Raw genomic sequence first — 19,398 nt, forward strand, 5'->3', positions numbered from 1 at the left:
CGCGGAGATGCTCTAATTTAAATTTAAATGTCACAGCATCAGGTTCTGCCTGCTGAGAAATTCTTCCTATCAGAAATTTCCCCATCTGACAAACCCTCCCTCACTGCCACTTCAGATTGGTGTGAGGGTATGACAGAAAAATTATCATCAGCGCCCTCCTGCTCTACAGTGTGTAAAACAGAGCAATCGCGCTTTCTCTGAAATGCTGGCATTTTGGATAAAATATTAGCTATGGGGTTATCCATTACTGCCGTCAATCGCTGCATAGTAACAAGCATTGACGCGCTAGAAGTACTAGGGGTCGCCTGCGCGGGCATAACTGGTATAGACACAGAAGGAGATGATGTAGAACTATGTCTACTTCCTTCATCTGAGGAATCATCCTGGGCAACTTTACAATTTGTGACAGTACTGTCCTTACTTTGTTTGGATGCTATGGCACAATTATCACACATATTTGAAGGGGGAACCACATTGGCTACCATACATACAGAACATGATCTATCTGAAGGTACAGACATGTTAAACAGGCTTAAACTGGTTAATAAAGCACAAAAACCGTTTTAAAACAAAACCGTTACTGTCTCTTTAAATGTTAAACAGGGCACACTTTATTACTGAATATGTGAAAAACTATGAAGGAATTATCCAATCTTTACCAAATTTTCACCACAGTGTCTTAATGCATTCAAAGTATTGCACCCCAATTTTCAAGCTGTTAACCCTTAAAATGTTGAAAGCGGAGCCGTTTACAATTTTAACCCCCTTACAGTCCCAGCCACAGCCTTTGCTGCGACTTCACCAATCCCAGGGGGGTATATGATACCAAATGAAGCCTTCTAGGAACGTTTTTAGTGGATTCCAGACCCTCACACATGCAGCTGCATGTACTGTACTCAAAAGTAACTGCGCAGTAATGGCGCGAAAATGAGGCTCTGCCTACTACAGAGAAAGGCCCTTCCTGACTGGGAAGGTGTCTTAACAAGTGCCTGGTGCTAAAAACGTTCCCCAATGTTATAAAAGTGTGAAATTCAACTTCAAACTGCATATAATACTTAAATAAAGCAATCGATTTAGCCCCTAAAAGTGTCTACCAGTTTATAGCCCATAATAAGCCCTTTATTCTGTTTGAGACTAAGAAAATGGCTTACCGATCCCCATGAGGGAAAAATGACAGCCTTCCAGCATTACACAGTCTTGTTAGAAAAATGTCTAGTCATACCTTAAGCAGAAAAGTCTGCAAACTGTTCCCCCCAACTGAAGTTCTCTCATCTCAACATCTGATTTTAGTTACTGCTGCTAAAATCATACACCTCTTTCAAACAGAACTCTTCATCTCTTTCTGTTTCAGAGTAAATAGTACATACCAGCACTATTTTAAAATAACAAACTCTTGATAGAAGAATAAAAAACTACAACTAAACACCACAAACTCCTCACCATCCCCGAGGAGATGCTACTTGTTCAGAGCGGCAAGAAGAATGACTGGGGGGGCGGAGCCTGAGAGGGACTATATGGACAGCTCTTGCTGTGTGCTCTCCTTGCCTTTCCCTGTGGGGGAGGAGAATATCCCACAAGTAATGGATGACGCCGTGGACCGGACACACCAATGTTGGAGAAAACTGATCTTAACATCTGCATATTATTCTCAGGTTATCCTTTGATTTGGCTATATATTAAGTATGCTTTATGACCGTTTAACTCTATTTGCAAAAAGTTATTGTCTCGGACCAGTGTTTTTGCATTTTGCAGTCTTAATGATCAGAGGCAACGTCTGATAGAAGCCGTGTCCTGAAAACATGTTAGAAAATGACTGCACTAATAATAATTGTATTTGTAATTGCAAGACTAATGTAATAATATCAACAAGGTTTTTAGCCCAATCCAAAGACTAAATGTAGCTTCATAAGTTTATTTTATCTGTTATGTAATTATTAGACTAAGATCAATGATCGTCATCATTTCAAGAAAGAACATTCTACAGTGTAGTTTATAAGCACTTACTTGTTGTCTACCTTTGCGGCATATATTTTGTTTTTCTCTAGCGTCACAAGTTTCTCTTCTGTTGTGCTGTAATGCAGTAGCATTTCTTCCATAAGAACCTCTAACTTGTGCAATTCTTGCCATGATTGGAAGACAAAATGACCAGGGTGACAGGCCAGTGACACAAAGATGTCCAAGTGCTCACCAGGCTTCGGCAGAGATAAAGGTGGTGGTAAATCTAAGTGCGTTACAGTGTCATCTTGTTCTATGATTTTTTTCACTGCAATTGATGGTTCTTTATGTGGTACTACATGAGCTGCTCCTGGTCCATGAGTAGTAGCATCACTTTTACCTTTTGCCATACTGGCTCCACCAGAGTTTATACTAAGAAATACATCCTTTTGGTGTTTCCACAACTCTTCATTTGTGATTTGACGATTTATACTCTTCTCGGGATCTGGACAATTCTTTTTGGTAAAAAGATAAACATATGCCATACCCTTTGTCTCATCCATTTTGACAATCTTAAAAAAAATATATATATATTATAAAACTGAACAGAACAATTGGGAGTAAAAATACAAATAAAAAACACTTTATATTTACTTTTGTCTTTTAATTCTAAATATATCTATTTATAGAATGGTGCCAAGTATTAATAAAACATATGAATAATACATACAAATACACAAAGAAACCTACAATAATTATAGCACCAATGAAGAAATCCCAAGTCTAATTTACCTTAATACTACATTCTGAACAATTTAGGACTGTATTTCTTAGCCAAAGCACTGCATCAGGAGTCCACATTCCAATGTTGAGTGGAAGATCTGCTAAACAGCATTTAACAGCCTATAAAAAGAATTAGAAAGTATGTATTCAGTAAAACACTTACTAACTCTATATTTAATATGAGTGTCAATTTTGACATAAATTGCTTCAAACCTAGTCCTTAAGGGTAACCAAAACTGTAGTTTCATTGAACAGGAAAAATAATTATGGAATTAATTACTTTAGCATCCTCCCACAAAAATAAATACATTGTTTTTTAGTACTTGGGACTTAAGTATTGTCACCTATGTAGTGTACCCTTCCATATTCCCATTTCCAAATATATCCTAAAACTTTAATGCATAGTAACCTAATTGATGTGATAACTACCTGTGGCGGAATAGAGATAAAATCACGAAGGAAGGCAGTTGGAATTTCTCGTAGCTCTGACACTTTCACAGAAGCTATTGTTCCTGTATCTAAGAACTGAACATCAAGGGCTCGACTACTATGGACACTTGTTATCTGTAGAAAAGCAGACACAGCACAGCAGCAAACAACATTTAGAAGCCGAAGGAAACAAAACAAGAATTATTTTGCGACTAAAACAATATGATCGTTTTAAAGCGAATGTAATGAAAAAACATAATTTATGTAAGAACTTACCTGATAAATTCATTTCTTTCATATTAGCAAGAGTCCATGAGCTAGTGACGTATGGGATATACATTCCTACCAGGAGGGGCAAAGTTTCCCAAACCTCAAAATGCCTATAAATACACCCCTCACCACACCCACAATTCAGTTTAACGAATAGCCAAGAAGTGGGGTGATAAAAAAGTGCGAAAGCATATAAAATAAGGAATTGGAATAATTGTGCTTTATACAAAAATCAAAACCACCACAAAAAAAGGGTGGGCCTCATGGACTCTTGCTAATATGAAAGAAATTAATTTATCAGGTAAGTTCTTAAATAAATTATGTTTTCTTTCATGTAATTAGCAAGAGTCCATGAGCTAGTGACGTATGGGATAATGATTACCCAAGATGTGGATCTTTCCACGCAAGAGTCACTAGAGAGGGAGGGATAAAATAAAGACAGCCAATTCCTGCTGAAAATAATCCACACCCAAAATAAAGTTTAATGAAAAACATAAGCAGAAGATTCAAACTGAAACCGCTGCCTGAAGTACTTTTCTACCAAAAACTGCTTCAGAAGAAGAAAATACATCAAAATGGTAGAATTTAGTAAAAGTATGCAAAGAGGACCAAGTTGCTGCTTTGCAAATCTGATCAATCGAAGCTTCATTCCTAAACGCCCAGGAAGTAGAAACTGACCTAGTAGAATGAGCTGTAATCCTTTGAGGCGGAGTTTTACCCGACTCAACATAGGCAAGATGAATTAAAGATTTCAACCAAGATGCCAAAGAAATGGCAGAAGCTTTCTGGCCTTTTCTAGAACCGGAAAAGATAACAAATAAACTAGAAGTCTTTCGGAAAGACTTAGTAGCTTCAACATAATATTTCAAAGCTCTAACAACATCCAAAGAATGTAACGATTTCTCCTTAGAATTCTTAGGATTAGGACATAATGAAGGAACCACAATTTCTCTACTAATGTTGTTGGAATTCACAACTTTAGGTAAAAATTCAAAAGAAGTTCGCAACACTGCCTTATCCTGATGAAAAATCAGAAAAGGAGACTCACAAGAAAGAGCAGATAATTCAGAAACTCTTCTGGCAGAAGAGATTGCCAAAAGGAACAAAACTTTCCAAGAAAGTAATTTAATGTCCAATGAATGCATAGGTTCAAACGGAGGAGCTTGAAGAGCCCCTAGAACCAAATTCAAACTCCAAGGAGGAGTAATTGACTTAATGACAGGTTTTATACGAACCAAAGCTTGTACAAAACAATGAATATCAGGAAGATTAGCAATCTTTCTGTGAAAAAGAACAGAAAGAGCAGAGATTTGTCCTTTCAAGGAACTTGCGGACAAACCTTTATCTAAACCATCCTGAAGAAACTGTAAAATTCTTGGAATTCTAAAAGAATGCCAAGAAAAATGATGAGAAAGACACCAAGAAATATAAGTCTTCCAGACTCTATAATATATCTCTCTGGATACAGATTTACGAGCCTGTAACATAGTATTAATCACAGAGTCAGAGAAACCTCTTTGACTAAGAATCAAGCGTTCAATCTCCATACCTTAAAATTTAAGGATTTGATATCCTGATGGAAAAAAGGACCTTGCGACAGAAGGTCTGGTCGTAGCGGAAGAGTCCACGGATGGCAAGAGGCCATCCGGACAAGATCTGCATACCAAAACCTGTGAGGCCATGCCGGAGCTACCAGCAGAACAAACGAGCATTCCTTCAGAATCTTGGAGATTACTCATGGAAGAAGAACTAGAGGCGGAAAGATATAAGCAGGATGATACTTCCAAGGAAGTGATAATGCATCCACTGCTTCCGCCTGAGGATCCCGGGATCTGGACAGATACCTGGTAAGTTTCTTGTTTAGATGAGACGCCATCAGATCTATTTCTGGAAGCTCCCATATTTGAACAATCTGAAGAAATACCTCTGGGTGAAGAGACCATTCGCCCGGATGCAACGTTTGGCGACTGAGATAATCCGCTTCCCAATTGTCTATACCTGGGATATGAACCGCAGAGATTAGACAGGAGCTGGATTCCGCCCAAACCAGAATTCGAGATACTTCTTTCATAGCCAGAGGACTGTGAGTCCCTCCTTGATGATTGATGTATGCCACAGTTGTGACATTGTCTGTCTGAAAACAAATGATCGATTCTCTCTTCAGAAGAGGCCAAGACTGAAGAGCTCTGAAAATTGCACGGAGTTCCAAAATATTGATCGGTAATCTCACCTCCTGAGATTCCCAAACTCCTTGTGCCGTCAGAGATCCCCACACAGCTCCCCAACCTGTGAGACTTGCATCTGTTGAAATTACAGTCCAGGTCGGAAGCACAAAAGAAGCCCCCTGAATTAAACGATGGTGATCTGTCCACCACGTTAGAGAGTGTCGTACAATCGGATTTAAAGATATTAATTGAGATATCTTTGTGTAATCCCTGCACCATTGATTCAGCATACAGAGCTGAAGAGGTCGCATGTGAAAACGAGCAAAGGGGATTGCGTCCGATGCAGCAGTCATAAGACCTAGAATTTCCATGCATAAGGCTACCGAAGGGAATGATTGTGACTGAAGGTTTCGACAAGCTGAAATCAATTTTAGACGTCTCTTGTCTGTCAAAGACAGAGTCATGGACACTGAATCTATCTGGAAACCCAGAAAGGTTACCCTTGTCTGAGGAATCAATGAACTTTTTGGTAAATTGATCCTCCAACCATGATCTTGAAGAAACAACACAAGTCGATTCGTATGAGATTCTGCTAAATGTAAAGACTGAGCAAGTACCAAGATATCGTCCAAATAAGGAAATACCACAATACCCTGTTCTCTGATTACAGACAGAAGGGCACCGAGAACCTTTGTAAAAATTCTTGGAGCTGTAGCTAGGCCAAACGGCAGAGCCACAAACTGGTAATGCTTGTCCAGAAAAGAGAATCTCAGGAACTGATAATGATCTGGATGAATCGGAATATGCAGATAAGCATCCTGTAAATCTATTGTGGACATAAAATGCCCTTGCTGAACAAAAGGCAAGATAGTCCTTACAGTTACCATTTTGAACGTTGGTATCCTTACATAACGATTCAATATTTTTAGATCCAGAACTGGTCTGAAGGAATTCTCCTTCTTTGGTACAATGAAGAGATTTGAATAAAACCCCATCCCCTGTTCCAGAACTGGAACTGGCATAATTACTCCAGCCAACTCTAGATCTGAAACACAATTCAGAAATGCTTGAGCTTTCACTGGATTTACTGGGACACGGGAAAGAAAAAATCTCTTTGCAGGAGGTCTCATCTTGAAACCAATTCTGTACCCTTCTGAAACAATGTTCTGAATCCAAAGATTGTGAACAGAATTGATCCAAATTTCTTTGAAAAAACGTAACCTGCCCCCTACCAGCTGAGCTGGAATGAGGGCCGCACCTTCATGTGGACTTAGAAGCAGGCTTTGACTTTCTAGAAGGCTTGGATTTATTCCAGACTGGAGATGGTTTCCAAACTGAAACTGCTCCTGAGGATGAAGGATCAGGCTTTTGTTCTTTGTTGAAACGAAAGGAACGAAAACGATTATTAGCCCTGTTTTTACCCTTAGATTTTTTATCCTGTGGTAAAAAAGTTCCTTTCCCACCAGTAACAGTTGAGATAATGGAATCCAACTGAGAACCAAATAATTGTTACCCTGGAAAGAAATGGAAAGTAGAGTTGATTTAGAAGCCATATCAGCATTCCAAGTTTTAAGCCATAAAGCTCTTCTAGCTAAAATAGCTAGAGACATAAACCTGACATCAACTCTGATAATATAAAAAATGGCATCACAGATAAAATTATTAGCATGCTGAAGAAGAATAATAATATTATGAGAATCATGATCTGTTACTTGTTGTGCTAAAGTCTCCAACCAAAAAGTTGAAGCTGCAGCAACATCAGCCAAAGATATAGCAGGTCTAAGAAGATTACCTGAACACAGATAAGCTTTTCTTAGAAAGGATTCAATTTTCCTATCTAAAGGATCTTTAAACGAAGTACCATCTGACGTAGGAATAGTAGTACGTTTAGCAAGGGTAGAAATAGCCCCATCAACTTTAGGGATTTTGTCCCAAAATTCTAATCTGTCAGACGGCACAGGATATAATTGCTTAAAACGTTTAGGAGGAGTAAATGAATTACCCAATTTATCCCATTCTCTGGAAATTACTTCAAAAATAGCATTAGGAACAGGAAAAACTTCTGGAATAACCACAGGAGATTTAAACACCTTATCTAAACGTTTAGAATTAGTATCAAGAGGACCAGAATCCTCAATTTCTAAAGCAATTAGTACTTCTTTAAGTAAAGAACGAATAAATTCCATTTTAAATAAATATGAAGATTTATCAGCATCAATCTCTGAGACAGAATCCTCTGAACCAGAAGAGTCATCAGAATCAGAATGATGATGTTCATTTAAAAATTCATCTGTAGAGAGAGAAGTTTTAAAAGATTTTTTATGTTTACTAGAAGGAGAAATAACAGACATAGCCTTCTTGATGGATTCAGAAACAAAATCTCTTATGTTATCAGGAACATTCTGCACCTTAGATGTTGAGGGAACTGCAACAGGCAATGGTACATTACTAAAGGAAATATTATCTGCTTTAACAAGTTTGTCATGACAATTAATACAAACAACAGCCGGAGGAATAGCTACCAAAAGTTTACAGCAGATACACTTAGCTTTGGTAGTTCCAGCACTAGACAGCGATTTTCCTGAAGTATCTTCTGACTCAGAAGCAACGTGAGACATCTTGCAATATGTAAGAGAAAAAACAACATATAAAGCAAAATTGATCAAATTCCTTAAATGACAGTTTCAGGAATGGGAAAAAATGCCAATAAACAAGCTTCTAGTAACCAGAAGCAAAGAAAAAATGAGACTGAAATAATGTGAAGACAAAAGCGACGCCAAAAATGACGCCACATCCGGAACGCCGACATTTTTGGCGCAAAAGGACGTCAAAAAATGACGCAACTTCCGGCGACACGTATGACGCCGGAAACAGAAAAGATTTTTTGCGCCAAAAAAGTCCGCGCCAAGAATGACGCAATAAAATGAAGCATTTTCAGCCCCCGCGAGCCTAACAGCCCACAGGGAAAAAAAGTCAAATTTTTTAAGGTAAGAAAAAATTATTGATTCAAACGCATTATCCCAAATATGAAACTGACTGTCTGAAAATAAGGAATGTTGAACATTCTGAGTCAAGGCAAATAAATGTTTGAATACATATATTTAGAACTTTATAAATAAAGTGCCCAACCATAGCTTAGAGTGTCACAGAAAATAAGATTTACTTACCCCAGGACACTCATCTACATGTTTGTAGAAAGCCAAACCAGTACTGAAACGAAAATCAGCAGAGGTAATGGTATATAAAACATAATTTATGCTTACCTGATAAATTCCTTTCTTCTGTTGTGTGATCAGTCCACGGGTCATCATTACTTCTGGGATATAACTCCTCCCCAACAGGAAATGCAAGAGGATTCACCCAGCAGAGCTGCATATAGCTCCTCCCCTCTACGTCAGTCCCAGTCATTCGACCAAGAAACAACGAGAAAGGAGTAACCAAGGGTGAAGTGGTGACTGGAGTATAATTTAAAAGATATTTACCTGCCTTAAAACAGGGCGGGCCGTGGACTGATCACACAACAGAAGAAAGGAATTTATCAGGTAAGCATAAATTATGTTTTCTTCTGTTATGTGTGATCAGTCCACGGGTCATCATTACTTCTGGGATACCAATACCAAAGCAAAAGTACACGGATGACGGGAGGGATAGGCAGGCTCATTATACAGAAGGAACCACTGCCTGAAGAACCTTTCTCCCAAAAATAGCCTCCGAAGAAGCAAAAGTGTCAAATTTGTAAAATTTGGAAAAAGTATGAAGCGAAGACCAAGTTGCAGCCTTGCAAATCTGTTCAACAGAGGCCTCATTCTTAAAGGCCCAAGTGGAAGCCACAGCTCTAGTGGAGTGAGCTGTAATTCTTTCAGGAGGCTGCTGTCCAGCAGTCTCATAGGCTAAACGTATTATGCTACGAAGCCAAAAAGAGAGAGAGGTAGCAGAAGCTTTTTGACCTCTCCTCTGTCCAGAGTAAACGACAAACAAGGAAGAAGTTTGGCGAAAATCTTTAGTTGCCTGCAAGTAGAACTTGAGGGCACGAACTACATCCAGATTGTGTAAAAGACGTTCCTTCTTTGAAGAAGGATTTGGACACAAGGATGGGACAACAATCTCTTGATTGATGTTCCTGTTAGTGACTACCTTAGGTAAGAACCCAGGTTTAGTACGCAGAACTACCTTGTCTGAGTGAAAAATCAGATAAGGGGAATCACAATGTAAGGCTGATAACTCAGAGACTCTTCGAGCCGAGGAAATAGCCATTAAAAACAGAACTTTCCAAGATAACATTTTTATATCAATGGAATGAAGGGGTTCAAACGGAACACCCTGTAAAACGTTAAGAACTAAGTTTAAACTCCATGGTGGAGCAACAGCTTTAAACACAGGCTTGATCCTAGCTAAAGCCTGACAAAAGGACTGGACGTCTGGATTTTCTGACAGACGTCTGTGTAACAAGATGGACAGAGCTGAAATCTGTCCCTTTAATGAACTAGCTGATAAACCCTTTTCTAAACCTTCTTGTAGAAAAGACAATATCCTAGCGATCCTAACCTTACTCCAGGAGTAACCTTTGGATTCGCACCAGTATAGGTATTTCCGCCATATTTTATGGTAAATCCTTCTGGTAACAGGCTTCCTAGCCTGAATCAGGGTATCAATAACCGACTCAGAAAAACCACGTTTTGATAAAATCAAGCGTTCAATTTCCAAGCAGTCAGCTTCAGAGAAGTTAGATTTTGATGTTTGAATGGACCCTGTATCAGAAGGTCCTGTCTCAGAGGTAGAGACCAAGGCGGACAGGATGACATGTCCACTAGATCTGCATACCAAGTCCTGCGTGGCCAAGCAGGTGCTATTAGAATTACTGATGCTCTCTCCTGTTTGATTTTGGCAATCAATCGAGGAAGCAGCGGGAAGGGTGGAAACACATAAGCCATCCTGAAGTTCCAAGGTGCTGTCAAAGCATCTATCAGAACTGCTCCCGGATCCCTGGATCTGGACCCGTAGCGAGGAAGTTTGGCGTTCTGGCGAGACGCCATGAGATCTATCTCTGGTTTGCCCCAACGTCGAAGTATTTGGGCAAAGACCTCCGGATGAAGTTCCCACTCCCCCGGATGAAGAGTCTGGCGACTCAAGAAATCCGCCTCCCAGTTCTCCACTCCCGGGATGTGGATTGCTGACAGGTGGCAAGAGTGAGACTCTGCCCAGCGAATTATCTTTGATACTTCCATCATTGCTAGGGAGCTTCTTGTCCCTCCCTGATGGTTGATGTAAGCTACAGTCGTGATGTTGTCCGACTGAAACCTGATGAACCCCCGAGTTATTAACTGGGGCCAAGCCAGAAGGGCATTGAGAACTGCTCTCAATTCCAGAATGTTTATTGGAAGGAGACTCTCCTCCTGATTCCATAGTCCCTGAGCCTTCAGAGAATTCCAGACAGCGCCCCAACCTAGTAGGCTGGCGTCTGTTGTTACAATTGTCCAGTCTGGCCTGCTGAATGGCATTCCCCTGGACAGGTGTGGCCGATGAAGCCACCATAGAAGAGAATTTCTGGTCTCTTGATTCAGATTCAGAGTAGGGGACAAATCTGAGTAATCCCCATTCCACTGACTTAGCATGCATAGTTGCAGCGGTCTGAGGTGTAGGCGTGCAAAAGGTACTATGTCCATTGCCGCTACCATTAAGCCGATCACCTCCATGCATTGAGCTACTGACGGGTGTTGAATGGAATGAAGGACGCGGCATGCATTTTGAAGTTTTGTTAACCTGTCTTCTGTCAGGTAAATCTTCATTTCTACAGAATCTATAAGAGTCCCCAAGAATGGAACTCTTGTGAGAGGAAAGAGAGAACTCTTCTTTTCGTTCACTTTCCATCCATGCGACCTTAGAAATGCCAGAACTAACTCTGTATGAGACTTGGCAGTTTGAAAGCTTGAAGCTTGTATTAGAATGTCGTCTAGGTACGGAGCTACCGAAATCCCTCGCGGTCTTAGTACCGCTAGAAGGGCACCCAGAACCTTTGTGAAGATTCTTGGAGCCGTAGCCAATCCGAATGGAAGAGCTACAAACTGGTAGTGCCTGTCTAAGAAGGCAAACCTTAGATACCGGTGATGATCTTTGTGGATCGGTATGTGAAGGTAAGCATCCTTTAAATCCACTGTGGTCATGTACTGACCCTCTTGGATCATGGGTAAAATTGTCCGAATAGTTTCCATTTTGAACGATGGAACTCTTAGGAATTTGTTTAGAGTCTTTAAATCTAAGATTGGCCTGAAAGTTCCCTCTTTTTTGGGAACCACAAACAGGTTTGAGTAGAACCCTTGTCCTTGTTCCGACCACGGAACCGGATGGATCACTCCCATTGTTAACAGATCTTGTACGCAGCGTAGAAACGCTTCTTTCTTTATCTGGTTTGTTGACAACCTTGACAGATGAAATCTCCCTCTTGGGGGAGATAATTTGAAGTCTAGAAGGTATCCCTGAGATATGATCTCTAGTGCCCAGGGATCCTGAACATCTCTTGCCCAGGCCTGGGCGAAGAGAGAGAGTCTGCCCCCTACTAGATCCGGTCCCGGATCGGGGGCTCTCGGTTCATGCTGTCTTTGGGGCAGCAGCAGGTTTCCTGGCCTGCTTGCTTTTGTTCCAGGACTGGTTAGGCTTCCAGCCTTGCCTGTAACGAGCAACAGCTCCTTCCTGTTTTGGTGCAGTGGAGGTTGATGCTGCTCCTGTTTTGAAATTCCGAAAGGGACGAAAATTAGACTGTCTAGCCTTAGCTTTGGCCTTGTCTTGAGGTAGGGCGTGGCCCTTACCTCCCGTAATGTCAGCGATAATTTCTTTCAAACCGGGCCCGAATAAGGACTGCCCCTTGAAAGGTATATTAAGTAATTTGGACTTAGAAGTAACATCAGCTGACCAGGATTTTAGCCACAGTGCCCTGCGTGCCTGTATGGCGAATCCTGAGTTCTTAGCCGTAAGTTTGGTTAAATGTACTACGGCCTCCGAAATGAAAGAATTAGCTAGTTTAAGGACTCTAAGCCTGTCCGTAATGTCGTCTAGCGTAGAGGAACTAAGGTTCTCTTCAAGCGACTCAATCCAAAATGCTGCCGCAGCCGTAATCGGCGCGATACATGCAAGGGGTTGTAATATAAAACCTTGTTGAACAAACATTTTCTTAAGGTAACCCTCTAATTTTTTATCCATTGGATCTGAGAAAGCACAGCTATCCTCCACCGGGATAGTGGTACGCTTAGCTAAAGTAGAAACTGCTCCCTCCACCTTGGGGACCGTTTGCCATAAGTCCCGAGTGGTGGCGTCTATTGGAAACATCTTTCTAAATATTGGAGGGGGTGAGAACGGCACACCGGGTCTATCCCACTCCTTAGTAACAATTTCAGTTAGTCTCTTAGGTATAGGAAAAACGTCAGTACTCGCCGGTACCGCAAAGTATTTATCCAACCTACACAGTTTCTCTGGTATTGCAACAGTGTTACAATCGTTGAGAGCTGCTAAGACCTCCCCTAGTAGTACACGGAGGTTCTCCAATTTAAATTTAAAATTTGAAATATCTGAGTCCAATCTGTTTGGATCAGAACCGTCACCCACAGAATGAAGCTCTCCGTCCTCATGCTCTGCGAGCTGTGACGCAGTATCAGACATGGCCCTAGCATTGTCAGCGCACTCTGTTCTCACCCCAGAGTGATCACGCTTGCCTCTTAGTTCAGGTAATTTAGACAAAACTTCAGTCATAACAGTAGCCATATCTTGTAATGTTATCTGTAATGGCCGCCCAGATGTACTAGGCGCCAAAATATCACGCACCTCCCGGGCGGGAGATGCAGGTACTGTCGCGTGAGGCGAGTTAGTCGGCATAACTCTCCCCTCGCTGTTTGGTGAAATTTGTTCACATTGTACAGATTGACTTTTATTTAAAGTAGCATCAATACAGTTAGTACATAAATTTCTATTGGGCTCCACCTTGGCATTGGAACAAATGACACAGATATCTTCCTCTGAGTCAGACATGTTTAACACACTAGCAAAAAACTTACAACTTGGTTATAATCTTTTTTAGCAAAAAACGTACTGTGCCTCAAAGAGGTACTAACGATTAAATGACAGTTGAAATAATGAACTGAAAAACAGTTATTGCATCAAATTTTAAAACAACACAACTTTTAGCAAAGGTTTGTTCCCATTAGTAAAAAACAACACTAATTAAATTTGTACATAAGAAAAACAAAACAACGTTTTTTATACACAGTCACTATAAGAATTCTCACAGCTCTGCTGAGAGAATTTACCTCCCTTCAAAGAAGTTTGAAGACCCCTGAGATCTGTCAGAGATGAACCGGATCATGCAGGACATATAAAAGTAGCTGACTGGAATTTTTTGATGCGTAGCAAAGAGCGCCAAAAACGGCCCCTCCCTCTCCCACACAGCAGTGAAGAGAAACGAAACTGTCACAATTAAAGCAAAAAACTGCCAAGTGGAAAATAATGCCCAAACATTTATTCACACAGTACCTCAGCAATGTAAACGATTCTACATTCCAGCAAAAACGTTTAACATGAGAATAGTTATTAAAAGGATTAGTGACCTTAACACAGTAGTTCCGGTGAAATACCATCCCCAGAATACTGAAGTGTATACATACATGTCATTTTAACGGTATGGCAGGCTTTTCTCATCAATTCCATTCAGAAAATAAAAACTGCCACATACCTCAATGCAGATTCATCTGCCCGCTGTCCCCTGATCTGAAGCCTTTACCTCCCTCAGATGGTCGAGAACAGCAATATGATCTTAACGACTCCGGTTAAAATCATAGTAAAAAATCTCTGTCAGATTCTTCCTCAAACTCTGCCAGAGAAGTAATAACACGCTCCGGTGCTATTTTAAAATAACAAACTTTTGATTGAAGTCATAAAAACTAAGTATAATCACCATAGTCCTCTCACACATCCTATCTAGTCGTTGGGTGCAAGAGAATGACTGGGACTGACGTAGAGGGGAGGAGCTATATGCAGCTCTGCTGGGTGAATCCTCTTGCATTTCCTGTTGGGGAGGAGTTATATCCCAGAAGTAATGATGACCCGTGGACTGATCACACATAACAGAAGAAATAAGAGTATATCGTCGATCTGAAAAGGGAGGTAAGAGATGAATCTCTACGACCGATAACAGAGAACCTATGAAATAGACCCCGTAGAAGGAGATCACTGCATTCAAATAGGCAATACTCTCCTCACATCCCTCTGACATTCACTGCACGCTGAGAGGAAAACCGGGCTCCAACTTGCTGCAGAGCGCATATCAACGTAGAATCTAGCACAAACTTACTTCACCACCTCCATAGGAGGCAAAGTTTGTAAAACTGAATTGTGGGTGTGGTGAGGGGTGTATTTATAGGCATTTTGAGGTTTGGGAAACTTTGCCCCTCCTGGTAGGAATGTATATCCCATACGTCACTAGCTCATGGACTCTTGCTAATTACATTAAAGAAAGTACATTTACACACAAATCTAAGACTAATATTCCAGGTCATAATTCTATAATAATTTAACAGTACATGTTATCACACATTTTATTGCACACACCATCACAACATATAGTTTTAGCAAAAAAGGATAATATTGGTGGCTTCATTAAGGGACTACAAGGGATTTTGGGAATGCTGAACTCCTTCAAGGGGCAGCTACACTGTCAACGCTTACTAAAGGTTCACTTGTAAGAGGGAAACTTCTAACAAATTATAGCATGTAATATTTTGAATATTATGGCCCTTTAAATACCAAAATCTGTTTGCATTATGAATTACTTTTTATGATTCTAAGATGTTAGGAAAAAAAAAAAGTAAATTTATGCTTACCTGATAAATTAATTTCTTCTACGATACGACAGGTCCACGGATTTCCTCCTTACTTGTGGGATATTAACCTCCTGCTAACAGGAAGTGGCAAAGAGCACCACAGCAGAGCTGCATATATAGCTCCTCCCTTCCCTCGACACCCAGTCATTCGACCGAAGGTTTAGGAAGAGAAAGGAAAAGCTAAGGTGCAGAGGTGGCTGAAGTTATAAAAAATAAAATATAGTCTAAATCTGTCTGAAAATGACAGGGAGGGCCGTGGACTTGTCGTACAGTAGAATAAATTAATTTATCAGGTAAGCATAAATTTACTTTTCTTCTACAAGATACGACAAGTCCACGGATTTCATCCTTACTTGTGGGATACAATACCAAAGCTACAGGACACGGATGAACCTGGAGGGACCAGACAGAGACCTAAACGGAAGGCACCACGGTTGAAGAACCTTTCTCCCAAAAACAGCCTCAGAAGAAGCAAAAGTATCAAATTTGGAAAATTTGGAAAAAGTATGAAGAGACGACCAAGTCGCAGCCTTGCAAATCTGCTCAACAGAAGCATCGTTTTTAAAAGCCCATGTGGAAGCCACAGCCCTAGTAGAATGAGCCGTAGTTCTTTCAGGAGGCTGCTGTCCAGCAGTCTCATATGCCTGGCGGATGATACTCATCAGCCAAAAAGAAAGAGAGGTAGCCGTAGCTTTCTGACCCCTACGCTTTCCAGAATAAACAATGAATAATGAAGATGATTGACGGAAATCCTTAGTTGCCTGCAAGTAAAACTTCAAGGCACGGACCACGTCCAGGTTATGTAACAGACGTTCCTTCTTAGAAGGATTAGGACACAAGGAAGGAACAACAATTTACTGATTAATATTCTTATTTGAAACAACCTTAGAAAGGAATCCAGGTTTGGTACGCAAAACCACTAGTAACTGATGCCTCATTTGAATGTACTCCATTAATTGAAACCCATTGTCATCTACCTTTAAGCCAGCATTCTACCCACTTAACAATCTTAGCATCTATTCCAAGGCAATACATTTTGTGAATAAGTTTGTTGTGTGGGACGGTGCCAAATGCTTTGCTAAAGTCTAGATATGCAACATCTATGGCTCCTCCCTGGTCTATTATTTTAGTTACATGGTCAAAGAAATCAATTAGATTAGTCAGGCATGATCTTCCAGCAGTGAAACCATGCTGTCCTTTGTCTTCTAAGTTCTTTGTCTGAATGAAAGATACAAGTCTTTCCTTTAAAAGAGTTTCCATTAATTTCCCTGCAATTGAGGTCAAACTGACTGGTCTATAGTTAGAAGAATCTTCCCTACTACCCTTTTTATGAAGAGGGACTACACTGGCAATTTTCCAGTCTTTTGGAACAACTCCTGTTAGAAGTGACTGATTAAATAAATCAGCTAATGGAGTAGCTATTACGGATCAAAGTTCTCTTAGAACCCTTGGATGAATATTATCTGGACCCACAGACTTATTAACTTTTATTTTTGATAAAGCCCTTGAAACCTCTTCCTCTGTAAAAAGAAAAGTACTGCTCACATTATTTACAATAACATCCCTTAATAGCATCTCACTATCTTTACCATCTGTTGTAAAGACTGAACAAAAGTAATCATTTAAACAGTTTGCTATTTGTTTATCTTCTTCCACTACTCTATCCTCATTCTTGAGTCTAACTATCCCTCTGTTAGTTTTTCTCTTTTCACTGATACATCTAAAGAAGGTTTTGTCACCATTTTTTACAGATTGTGCTATTTTCTCTTCTGCATCAGCTTTAGCCTTTCTGATTAACTGCTTTGTCATCTTTTGATGGGTTCTCCATTTTTCTTTATCTCTTCTGAGCCAGTGAGTTTGAATTTTTTATAGACTGTCTTTTTTGTCTTAACTGCATGTGCTACTTCTCTTTAAAACCATATTAGTTTTCTTTTACTTTTACAAACAAGCCTAATACAGTGTTTAGTTGCATCTAGAATAGCATTTTTAAAATATTCCCACTGTTCTTGTACTCCTGTAATCTGTGCCATCCCTTTTAGGGATTCATCTAGGTATCTGCCCATGTAAGAATAATCAGTTGATCTAAAGTCTAAGACTTTTGTTTTACTATGGTTGCTCAGTACCTTTGCCTGAATATTAAACCATACAGACTGATGATCACTAGAGCCTAGGTTCTCACCCACAGACACCTCAGATACTATATCACTATTTGTAAGTACTAAATCTAATATAGTTCCTTTACGTGTTGGTTCTTTTACTAGTTGCTCAAGAGATTCCCCTTGTAAAGATTCCAGGATATATTTACCTCTAGTTTATTTGGCAACAGGTACTTCCCAGTCTACATCAGGCATATTAAAGTCCCCCACTGCAATAACATTGCCCTTCATTGTAATTTTGGCTATTTCATCAATTAATAAATGGTTTGGTGCTTCATCCTGTAATGGTGGTCTATATACTACTACTATTCTAAACACCTGTTTCCCTTCAGTTTCTATAGTTACTGAAACACTTTCTACATTGTCATTTTTTTTCTACAATTTCAGTTACTTTAAAATTGTCTTTCACGTACAGAGCAACTCCGCCCCCTTTTATTCTTACTCTATTTTTTTTTAAACAAGATGTAACCAGGTATGACTGTTTCTCAGTTGTGAGAGTCATTGTACCATGTCTCTGTTATAGCTACTAAATGCAATTGATCTTGAATCATTATTGCAGTAAGTGCAGGTAATTTACTTACTAAACTGCGAGCATTTGTGCACATTGCACGTAGAATATTTCTAGAATTCTCAAATCCTTTTGCATGGTCAATACAACCCCTGCCTACATTATTCAAAGTCTTATTCCTAAAAGTAATGTTTTTTTTCTTAAATAAACAAGAATCTAAATTTGGTTGACTGTCTTGGCATGCTCTGGGGGACAGATGGGTATATTAACTCTGTCCCCCTTCATTAGTTTAAATTGCTACTAATAAAGTCTTTAAATTCTTTACTCAATACTCCTGTCCCTTTAATATCCAGATTCAATCCATCCTTCTTATACAAGCTGCTATCAAGCCAAACAGGGCTTTGATGGCTAACAAAACCTTCTTCTCTCCCTACACCACCTCTCTAACCAAGAGTTAAATTCTATAATACGCTGCATTCTTCCTTCTTCCTGTCCATACACAGGTAAAAAAGCAGAAAAGGACACAGATGCAGCCACATGATCTAAACAGCTTCCTAGTTTAAAAAACTCCTTTTGCACAGCAAAAACATAATTTCTAGCCAGATCATTAGTACCTAGGTGAACAATAACATTTAACTCACTGTCTTGTCTAGCTGCCTTAACAATTCTTGAAATACGATTTAAATCTCTGTGAGCGGTAGAACCTGGAAGACATCTAACCTCTCTCAAATCTCCTTTATCATCATCTATCTGTACATTTCTTAAAATGGAGTCACCTATTAACAAGGTCTTACAGACATTTACTGAAAGCTCAGAAACTCTACGAGCCGAAGAAATAGCAACCAAAAACAAACGGAAACCCCTTGAAGAACTCTAAGAACTAAATTCAAACTCCAGGGAAGAGTAATTGGTGAGTAAGCACAGGCTTAATTCTGGTTAGAGCATGATAAAAAGACTGAACATCTGCCAAACGTTTGTGAAGCAAAATTGGCAAAGCAGAAATCTGTCCCTTTAAGGAACTCGCTGATAATCCTTTCTCCAATCCTTCTTGGAGAAAAGACAAAATCCTCGGAATCCTAACTTTACTCCATAAGTAACCATTGGATTCACACCAAAAAACAGAATTTATGTTTACCTGATAAATTACTTTCTCCAACGGTGTGTCTGGTCCACGGCGTCATCCTTACTTGTGGGATATTCTCTTCCCCAACAGGAAATGGCAAAGAGCCCAGCAAAGCTGGTCACATGATCCCTCCTAGGCTCCGCCTTCCCCAGTCATTCGACCGACG

General features: G+C 39.9%; 1 protein-coding gene across 1 annotated transcript in view; it reads right to left on the minus strand.

Moving 5' to 3' along the window:
- Positions 1-19,398, minus strand: part of TDRD7 (tudor domain containing 7) — a 477,879-nt gene that overhangs the window by 114,738 nt on the left and 343,743 nt on the right. The window contains exons 13-15 of the mRNA XM_053700014.1: positions 3,148-3,282; positions 2,728-2,838; positions 2,005-2,507 (exon numbers count right to left, since the gene is read on the minus strand). Coding sequence (XP_053555989.1) covers positions 2,005-2,507; positions 2,728-2,838; positions 3,148-3,282 — 749 coding nt within the window. The remainder of the gene's footprint in view (positions 1-2,004; positions 2,508-2,727; positions 2,839-3,147; positions 3,283-19,398) is intronic.

The sequence above is a fragment of the Bombina bombina genome, chromosome 2 (assembly GCF_027579735.1).
Source record: "Bombina bombina isolate aBomBom1 chromosome 2, aBomBom1.pri, whole genome shotgun sequence".
NCBI lineage: Eukaryota > Metazoa > Chordata > Amphibia > Anura > Bombinatoridae > Bombina > Bombina bombina.